Source organism: Mirounga angustirostris, unplaced genomic scaffold (genome assembly GCF_029215605.1).
Source record: "Mirounga angustirostris isolate CCGP_5_RB_7025 unplaced genomic scaffold, mMirAng1.0.hap1 SCAF_6, whole genome shotgun sequence".
Taxonomy (NCBI): domain Eukaryota; kingdom Metazoa; phylum Chordata; class Mammalia; order Carnivora; family Phocidae; genus Mirounga; species Mirounga angustirostris.
In genome coordinates, this window is record NW_026991714.1 from 26,942,260 (window position 1) to 26,952,281 (window position 10,022).

The 10,022-nt window shown below is 53.4% G+C and overlaps 1 protein-coding gene across 1 annotated transcript; it reads right to left on the bottom strand.

The window, feature by feature from the left end:
- Nucleotides 1-1,084: 1,084 nt before the first annotated feature.
- Nucleotides 1,085-5,274, bottom strand: BTG2 (BTG anti-proliferation factor 2). Its single transcript, XM_045876995.3, has 2 exons — nt 4,943-5,274; nt 1,085-3,626 (listed from the first exon to the last, which is right to left on the bottom strand). Exons 1-2 carry the CDS (start codon nt 5,094-5,096, stop codon nt 3,292-3,294), a joined length of 489 nt encoding a protein of 162 aa, XP_045732951.1. The 5' UTR covers nt 5,097-5,274; the 3' UTR covers nt 1,085-3,291.
- Between the last annotated feature and the right edge of the window lie 4,748 nt (nt 5,275-10,022).

The window sequence follows — 10,022 nt, forward strand, 5'->3', positions numbered from 1 at the left end:
AAAAATGGGACCATTCCTTCAAATAACCTCTTGACACAAGTGGGTCCTTATAACCAAGTCTATTTGTGAGACAGATGAGCTGGCTCCCCCCGGCCCCATCTCCTGCCTCTTCTACCCTCCCATTGTACCATCACAGCCTCTCTGGTCTCCCTGCCACCTGGGACACCTAGGCCAACCGCAGGTTTGTTGAGGAGGGTCATGGAGGTGTGAAATGAAGTGTGTTTTGATGGGGGGTGGTTCTGTTCATGAATCAATGTGTTCAAAATTTAAATACAGCCCACCTCTGGCCGGGGGAAAAAAACTAGCCCAGGTCCATGATGTCCTTGTGACCTCCGTGGGAACTGCTGAGCTTGTTAAGTGGGGTTGGGGTGCAGAAGCCTTGTTAAAGGCTCATGGACAGAGCACAAGAGTCCGGGATGATGAAGACTATTCTCATTTCCTTGCATATATGTGATCCATACAGCCAGAGGGAGTAATACATTGGTAACAGAGCTTTGGCTCTCAAACCTTTGCTGTCACAAGTAGATGCTCTTTAGCTCACTGGTAGTCTTGGTCTCCGGTGCCCAGATCCGGAGGCCCAACCACTCTTGTCTAATAGGAGTGGAGGTACCAAATGGCAGTCCCAGGAGATAACGGAGAGCCTGGACCTGGAACTTTCCCACAATTCTGTCCCAACCTGGGAAGGGGTTCAGTGTCCTCGCCTCACCACCTCAGTCTGAGACTTGGGCTATGAGTCTTATAATCATGTGTAATAATTATCAGTGCCTCATGCGAACAGACAGTACACACGTGCTGAATGAGCAAATGAGCACAGCCGAGGTCTAGTAAGAACAGATGCATGAGACCTGGCCAGACTCAGGAGTGCTCAGTCTAGAACCCTGTCCTGTCCAGCATTGTCACAGGGAAGTGATAACATTCATTAAAGGATGAAGAAAGGAGTCACACAACTAGATTTTTCTTTTGTACCAGCACATGCTATATAGGTCTTCGGAATATCACCAAAGAGATACCGAGACACCAAGAAAGGATTTGGATCCAAGGGAAAGGCTGATGTGGGAATGTGCCCTTCTCTATACCACACGGCTTCATCTGCTACATTTTTATTAAAGTAACAACAAAAAAAAAAGCATACATTTGTCCATAAAGCTGTACATTCTTCCATATAAAAACACTATTATACAATTAGTAACCTTTGTCTTTTCTGTCAGAATAGCTTACAAACATAGGACTATTATTTTTACTTAATAGGAGAAACAGACCTGCTCAACAGTCCAGCTCTGGGTGTTTTGCTGTTTTTAAAGTGAACATCAGAAAAACAAGAGAAGATCAAGCACGAGACCATGAGGCTGCTTCTAAAAAGGCAGGGACCTGTTTGCAGACAAGATGCAACACCACAATCTGTGGGGATTCACAGCTTTGTTTCCACCCACAGGCCAGAAAAGGAGCTCTTGGGTCTGTGGGCCTGAAGTTACCTTTAAAGCAAGAAAGGCTGGAAGCAGGGTCTGGGAAGGCAGCTCAGAGTCTAGAGTTGAAAAGGAGGCAGAACTGGCAGGAATCGGTAGGTGGGGAGAGTGGTAAATAGCACCTTTGTGTCAGAACGGAGTAGTTCAGGAATCCAGGGAAGGGGACTGGCAGTGGAGCAGGGACCCTGGGGGGAGGGTGGGGGAGAGAAAGGTTTCTTACTACGCTGGACAGAAGGGGAGCCAAGTCGACCAGATGCTCTAGCTATGTCCTTCTAAAGTGATTCGGGGTTGGGAAACTCAAGGCCTTCTGAGGGAACCCTCACTAATGTCACTGAAAAACCGAAGGAAGGGGATTTCTTCCCAGTATGGATTTCCATGGGCTCCAACCCAGAACAGTAAATATTGCACAAGTCTACAAACTTGGATTGTACTGAGACAGCAAGTTCCCCACAGGTGCTCTGAGCACCAGGGAGGAAAAACAAAAACAAAAACAAAAACAAAAACAAAAACAAAAACAATGCCCAGGATTGTGGCTTTTAGTGTCAGCCCTACAAGAATACCAAGTAGTCCTGCAGAACTTGGGGCATTCTCCCATTCAGCCAAGGAATACCTGCAAGGCTGACCAGCCAGCCAGAGTCCCGAGGACGGAGGGAGAGTTCCCTAAGCCCTCCAGGGCACCAGGAGGTTCTGAGAGCCAGGGCTCCTTCTTCAGACTCTCCTGGGACCCAGGAGGCCATATTGCACAGTGAGTGAGAGCTCTTGTTCTGGAAAACTGGGTGGCTCTATGACCCAACCCGAAGGGGACAAGTGTGGGAGAGTCAGGGAGGAGTGTTGTGCTTTGAAAAAGAAGGCAGTACTCAAGAACCTGGAGTTCCCCGTAGCTTTTGGGCCAACTCTCGAAGGGATAATGGCAGCAGCATCAGGACTTCATGTGGTTCCAAAAAGAAGGGTTTTGGCCAAAAACAAATATCCCCAAGTGGATACTCTTTGGGTCCCAAAATTCCGTTGCACATCACCCAAGTTATTCACCACACATACTCACACAAAGAGCAGCACAAAGCAAAGCAAAGGTTTTGTGCAGAGTACCCTTCCATCCCAACCCCAATAACCTCTAACTCCTGCCTTACTCCCCCGACCCCCCCCAAAACAAAAAGCTTTTGTTTCCTGCCTGGGAAGCAACACCTACAGGCCCCTGAGCACAGAATCAGAAATAAGTCATGATTTCAAGAAAAGCCACTTAGGACAGAAGCAATTGGGAGAGGCCTTTTTCACTCTCTGCCCTGGATCTCACCGGAAAAGTAGAAGATTAGGCAACATAGCATCACTGAAGTCCAGGCTTGAATGCCCCTGAGGAGGAGAGGGGCCAGGGATGCGGGTGCCCTGCTCTGGAGAGCGAGAGGTCTGAACTCGGCCTCTCTTCTCCCCGCCGCACGGCAGATCCTGACCGCTCTCATTCACAGTTGCTGACCTTGCTTGCTCCCTCTCACATCTTCCTGGGGGGCCAGCCAAGCTTTCCCCACCTCACCCCTGCCAGGCCCGCCCCCTCTCTCCTCCCCACTCCCGTGAGGCGGGCACTGGCTCCCAGACTCAAGCGCACCACAGCTCTCTCCAAAGGCACCTGGGGAGGCCACTTCCAAGCAGCTCCCTTTAAGGATTTTTCTTTAAAAAAATTCTTTTGGTTTTTTTTCTCCCCTTTTCTTAAAAAAAAAATAATATATATATAAATAGCTCTTCATTTAAAATACAGTTCCCCAGGTTGAGGTATGCAGTGGCCTGTTGTCACGGCAGAATGAGTACAGTAGAGTGCCTGGTGGGGGTGGCCGGGGATCTAACTGGAGACCGCCATCACGTAGCTCTTCGAGGGGCTGCTCCGGCCCAGCATCATTTGGTTCTTGCAGGTGAGGAGCCCATAGGAGGCAGCCACCGGGGCCTCCTCGTACAGGACGCAGATGGAGCCATCCTCCCCGATGCGGTAGGATACTTCGTAGGGGTCCACCCACAGGGTCAGCTCGCTGGGCAGCAGCTGGTGCAGCTGGGGCTGGCCGAGTCCGATCTGGCTGGCCACCTTGCTGATGATGGGGTCCATCTTGTGGTTGATGCGGATGCAGCGGTAGCCAGAGCCCTTGGACGGCTTTTCAGGAAACCAATGGTGTTTGTAGTGCTCTGTGGGGACGGAACACGAGGGAGATGCCCTGGTTAGAGCAGCTGGGATGTGAAGGCCACCACAAGGGGGGATGGGGATGAAGGGATAGGAGTAGAGGGAGGAACCCAGAGATTTTAAGTAAGCCATGTGGTTTCTCAGAAGTTGCAGGACCCTCCTGAAACCCTCCTGTCACTGAAGCAGAGAACACTTTATGAGATTCCCCCCTCACTCCTAGGACAAGGATGTGAGTGTGTATGGGGAGGGAGTCGCATAGCTCTGGGGCAATCCCAAGTAGCTGGTGTATTGCTTCCGGCATACTGTTTAAGAAGGATGGGTGAGACTGGGGAGGACGTGTCCAGGCGGGGCCTCTGGAGACCTGTGAGCTGAAGCTGCAAGGCGAGCAAGGCTGCCATCACTGTCAGACCCACAGCAAGTCATTGTGTCTCCCACCCTGGGCCCCAGAGGCTCCCTCTGCCTCCTTCAAAAGCCAGAGGGACCTTCTGCAGTGGCGAGAGGAGTCAAAACCGGGTTCTTTTTGATGAAACGTATGTTGCTCCTCAGAAGGCAGGATCTGTGTGGGCACGCTTGGAGATGGCTATCGCTGCTTGAGACCGGCGGCCGACCGCCTAGAAACAGCTGGGAGGTAGGTCTCTCCCCTGGCAGCCGCGGCTTATCTCTTGTCAACCTCCCGTTTCACGCCGCCCCCGCCCCCAGCACACAGGCCAGCAGAGCGCAGGTACTACCCACCCACAAGGCTTTCTCAGTACCATAATGGGTGGCAGATGGCTAAGGGGGGGGCCAAAGCACACAAAGGGGGCCGGGATCCCAACTCCGAACGAGTCAACAACGGGCCCGGGCACAGCACAGCCCCGCGCCGCCAGAAGAACCACGGCCAAGGATCCAAGTTGTTGAGAAGGCTCAACTGCGCCTTCTTCCCCCATGACGACCCGTTGGCTGGCCGGGCTGCCTCGCGCCCAGCGCCCCCGGGAGTCTCAGTAAGGGGAATGAGCTCGCACTCGGGCCCGCAGGTGCCTCCTCTCTCCGGACAGAAGCCGGCGCCTGGGCACGCACTCCAGGACAAGGGTCTGCGTCCGCGACAGTGTGGAGGCTCGCGCCCGACCAGAACCGTCACGGACAGAGACCCGAGCGCGGGGCCGCGCACGGGAGACACGACCCAGGGGAATGGGGGGATGCGGGCTGGAGGGAAACCGAGTCCCGGAGCTGCTCGCGAGGGGAGCCCTGCCCTAAGAGGAGACGAAAGACGGCCCAGGCAGGAAGGGGGGCCCAGCCCCAGCGGCGGGGCTCGACGGAAGCCAGGATCCTCGGCGGTGCTCACCGGTTAGTGCCTCCTGGAGAGCCCCGCTGAAAACCTTTAGTCTCTGCTCGCTCACGCAGCCCCGGGTCCTCAAGAGGCTGGAGAGGAAGCCCACGGCGGCGGCGATCTCCGGGAGCATGTCTGTTCTCTTCCCGGTCCAGCGGGCCTGGCTCATGTCTTGCGCGGCTCGGGCGGCGGTGGCAGCGGCGGGGAGCAGTGAGAGGGCTCCGGTGGGACGTGCTGGCTTGCAGGGCTCCTCCGTTCGCTCGGCCGCGGCTCGGGCTCTGCCCGGACTTTACCCGGGACGCGCCTTTCATACTGTTCCGACAGGAGGGGGAGCCCGCGGCGTCACCCATTGGCCACCGCCAGCGGATGGGGGCGTGGCCATATGCCCGCCCCGCCCCGCGCGCTTCCCCTGCCGGGCCAGGCCGCTAGCCCCCGCCCCCGCCCCCGCCGCCTTGTCGGCGCTGAGGTCATCGCCCGCTGACGTCAGTGCTGGGAACCCAAGCGGGGCTTGCGGGCCGAGGTGGCGCGGGGAGAAAAAGGGGAACCGGGGAGGGGCCGAAGCCGCTCGGCCGGGGAGAGCTGCGCCCAGTTCGCTCCACGCTGGGAACGCCTGGACCTCTCCTCTCCGCCAGTCCTTCAAGACTTAGGTCACCGGCCACCTCCTCCAAGAAGCCTTCCTTTGCTGATACCACCTCTCCCTCGCGGCTCCCACATTTTCCAATCCCCACTGTCAGAACCACTCACCCGGACGCTTTGTCACCATGTTACCGCTTTGCCGTCTTTGTTAAACAGGTTTCTCTAGGCTCTTCGGAACTGTGGACTACATCTTCTATTTACTTCAACAGTAATCTCACCTTCCCCAAACAAGTTCTGCCCTTCCTCTACACCAATGCCTTTTCTCCTGCCTAGTAGCATCCAAGTCTTACCTATTTGACGGCAGTGTTGTAAGGCTTTTCTGTCCCCTCAAGTTGTTTTTCTAGCTCTCCCTCTCCTTTAAATGCCAAAAATTTTTAATAAGTGGTTTGCTCTCAACTGCACACATTTTCCCATCTACTCCCTGTTCCTCCTCCTCCCTTCGTGCCCCAGCCCTCTCTCTCCTGTCCTTCCTCCTTGTGGATTGAAGCTTTTGTAAACATGGGCTTCTGGGCGAAAGAACCCAGCCTCAGTCTCCAGGGTCCACAGGCGGGACTGTGCTCAGGGCCCGGCACCATCACAGGGGCTCAGCAGATGTCCCCTCAATGGGGCTAACTTCTAACCCACATCATCAGGCATCTGGCATAGGAGGTGCTCCGTATATATTTGTTAAGTGATTCAAACCCAATGGCCTCTGTCAATTCTTATTCTTCTTGAACTCTGGGCCCTGCTGGCCACCTCTGGAGGCAGTCCCTCCTGCTTTTCCTGGGCCCCTGACGCCAGGCTTCTCAGCCTCCTTCCCCAGCTGTGTCAGCCCTGGATCCCCTCCCGCCCCTGTTCCCTCTCTGGGTCCCCTCACTCCTCTCCCTCTTCTCTCCACTTGCCTTCCTCAGAGAAACCCTATTCACATTGTCCACTCTGATGTTTACTTTTTCACAACTGACTTTCTCGGCTGCATAGTCTGTGTCCTTCCGTCCTGCCACTCCCATCACCTGCTCTGTCCCGCCACCACCTCAGTGTCAGTCCAAGCCCACTGTCTTCTCCTGTCCTGGAGATGTCCTGATGTCCATTTCTGTCAGAGATACCATCACTTCCCCAGGCACTCCAGCCTGAAAACTCACACTCACTTTTGACTTCTCCTTGTACTTTGCTCCTAAGATCCAGCCGCAAGACCTGTTGCTTCTTCATTATCTAGATGATTGCAGTAGACTTGTCAAATCCCATCCCCAAGTTACCCTTCCCACTGTTAGGAGAGCTGCATTCCCAAAAGTCTGCATTCACTTGCTCTCTTGCTCAGATCGTTCTGAAACACCCTCCACCGCCATTTGTCTACTGCTTTAAGTCTGGACTCCTTTGCCTGCTATTCAGATCTTTCATAATGTGGCCCCATCCACTTTTTTAGGTTTCTGCCACTTTGTGCTCCAGCGTCATTCTCCTCACTGTTCTCTAAGCATCAGAGCAGCTCTGCAGCCCAGAGCCCTCAACATTTTGCCCATGATCCCCATCCCTGCTCTGTAATATGGCCCCCATTCCAGGTATGCCTGAAGATGTCTGGCTCTGCTGAACAAGGGCTCATGCCGTTATGTCCTGGACACCTCACTGCCTCCTTCCCACCTCTCCCAATCTCCCTCCCACACTCCTGAAGGCACAGCTGAAGCTGGGTCTTCCACCCTGAAAACCTGCACTGACCATTCTCCCTCTACAGAATTAATGGTTATCTGTACCATTTATGTGGCATTTATAATCTATTGTTTGGTATTATTAGGGATATTTTTAGAGGTTGACATTTTATCTCAACAACAGTCTGCAGGCTGCTTGAAAACAGGTTACCATGCTCATTTGCCCTACATTTGTCCAGGACAGTTTAGATTTCAAATATTTTGCTCCACGGCTTCATCTAGCTCATTGAGATGCCCTGGAACACATCTCTTAGATGGCCTCTTCACCAGCTCCTCCCCAAAGCTGGACCAGGCCAGATGAGACTCTTCCCTCTGCTTGCTGAGAGGAAAATGATTTGTTACAGAAAGCAGGCTTGGGAGTGGAAACAGGAAGACCTACAGTGCATTATCCAGGGAGACCAGGTGTTGCCCAGACCAGAACTGACCGAGGGCAACTACCAAGGAAGTCAGGGAAACAGATCAAAGTATAGATAAGTATACAGGGCGGTTCAGCACTTAAATCGGAAAATACTTAACATCTGCCTGGGTGTGTCTTTGACAAGGGTTGGGTGTTCTGGGCCTTGCTTTTGTCCAGAACTGATTAAAAAAAAAAGTCTTTTGACAGACCATCACCTGTTTTTTGCCTTAGGAAACAGAACTCTGTCATTATGTAGATTTTTGTATCACTCAGCAGGTCACATGTCATTTGTATCTTCTCAACAGAGCCAGGACCACATCTGCCGACTTCAAATTTGGCGCCCTTTTCATTGGCCCCTGGAGTCTCTGTGCTGTTGTTAAAATGGCATGGCCCACAGTTCCACGTGGTCCCACAGAGCTGTTCTTCCAGGTGATGGTGCGACAAACTGGGGGCAAACAGGGTGCATTTGGGGGGAGGAACGAGGTCTTATCCCTGACCCTCCTCCATTACCCAGATGTGTCTTCGCCTCCTCATTGGTGATTAGTTCCTGAACTCTGTATAGGGCATCCGTAGGAACCGGAAGGCACTCCCCCTACTTCCCCATCCTCTTTCCTTTCTACTCACAAGCCTAGGGAGAGGAGGCTTAATTTATGCCACACTCAAAGTTCCCAAGTCACTATGCAGTGTAATTGTACCCAACTCAGGATTTGCATTCTCAATCCGTTTCTTATGAGGGCAAATATATGATAGCTGTCCAAATTATTTTTTGAAATTTCCTGAAACTGCCCTTCAGTTGCTAGGACCAGATCCTTAAAAGCTCAAAAGTCCAAGTTTCACTTCTTCCCTTTGCATGTTGCGCGCTGCCTCCCGTTCCTTGGCCTTGTCAAGGTGTAATTGGAGCACAGGGTAAGGACGGTGGGTTCCCCCTCCCCCCTCTCCTCTTCTTCCTGCTCCTCTTCCTCCTCATTCATTTCTCCCCCCTCCGCCCAAGGGACCTTGAGTTGACTTCTGAACACGCACTGCCCTGACACACGGTGCTGACCTGTGACCCCAGCCATTGCCAAGGGGGCAGCAGTGGGGGGGGTTGGGGGTGGACGTCAACCTGTGCCTCTTCTGTGCCCTGGGATCCTGACCCGCTGACTCCCCTGGTCCTGGATGCCCAGCTCGCCCATTTGTCTGGCCCACCCGTGTGGCCCACTGTAGAGTGACACGCAGTGTCCCACGCTGCCCTCCTCAGACCAAACCCCACCCCCAGAACAGGGTCCCTCTCCTCGGGCCTCAGCTCTGGCCTCGTCTGTGGGGTCATCACACAGGCCTTGCTCTCTACTCCCCGGACCATTGGGTGCGACTCTTGTCTTTCCTGGTGTCCTGTTAGGCCTCCAAGGTCTTGGCTTGGTCGCCAAGGGTATCTCTCAGTTTCCTAACCACATGTGGAACCCTGAGGTTGAGCGAAGCTGATCTGCTGGCAGAGGCTGGACTGAGGTATTCTAGAAAGATGACGTCAGCTCACTCCCACACTGTGCAGTGTGTAGTTCTTGTGGGTCTGTGTGTGTGCATGTGTGTGTGTACCAGCGTGGGGAGGGAGGGCAGCATATATATATCTGAGTGAGTACACACTTCAGTGTGTTGTGTGCTCTGATGTTTGAGGGTAGGAGGGAATACAACTATGTGTTTATAGGTGTTAAATGTACTTATGGGGCGCCTGGGTGGCTCAGTCGGTTAAGCATCTGCCTTCGGCTCAGGTCATGATCCCGGTGTGCTGGGATGGAGTCCCTGCATCGGGCTCCCTGCTCCGCGGGAAGCCTGCTTCTCCCTCTCCCACTCCCCCTGCTTGTGTTCCCTCTCTCGCTGTCTCTCTCTGTCAAATAAATAAATAAAATCATTTTTTTTAAGATTTTATTTATTTGACAGAGACACAGTGAGAGAGGGAACACAAGCAGGGGGAGTGGGAGAGGGAGAAGCAGGCTTCCCGCGGAGCAGGGAGCCTGATGCGGGGCTCAATCCCAGGACCCCGGGACCACGACCTGAGCCGAAGGCAGACGCTTAACGACTGAGCCACCCAGGCACCCCATAAAATCATTTTTAAAAAATGTACTTATACTAGTATATATTGAGGAATGTCATTTCGTGAAGTATGGATGCTTTGGTGGAGTGTGTGTTTTGGCGGGCAGAGTGGACCTGGCGGGGTATGTCTGAGTGCAGCTGATACAGATGCCAATTTGATCTTTCCTCTTTTCAGACCCCACTGGTGACAACCTCACTCTGCTGCCCAGGGCTGATAAGAAACACCACCTGGAAGGACCAGATGCCTCTTCCTCACTTCCTAATCAGGCTGGAAATACTGCCCAATATAGTCATCACTTTTTGCGAGCGTGGCTGGGTCATG

Bases quoted from the DNA above. Each gene is read 5' to 3' on its own strand.
- BTG2 (XM_045876995.3), bottom strand. From the start codon at position 5,096: ATGAGCCAGGCCCGCTGGACCGGGAAGAGAACAGACATGCTCCCGGAG. The intron at 3,627-4,942 runs GTGAGCACCGCC...CCGTCCCCACAG, and splicing joins TCTCCAGGAGGCACTAACCG to AGCACTACAAACACCATTGG.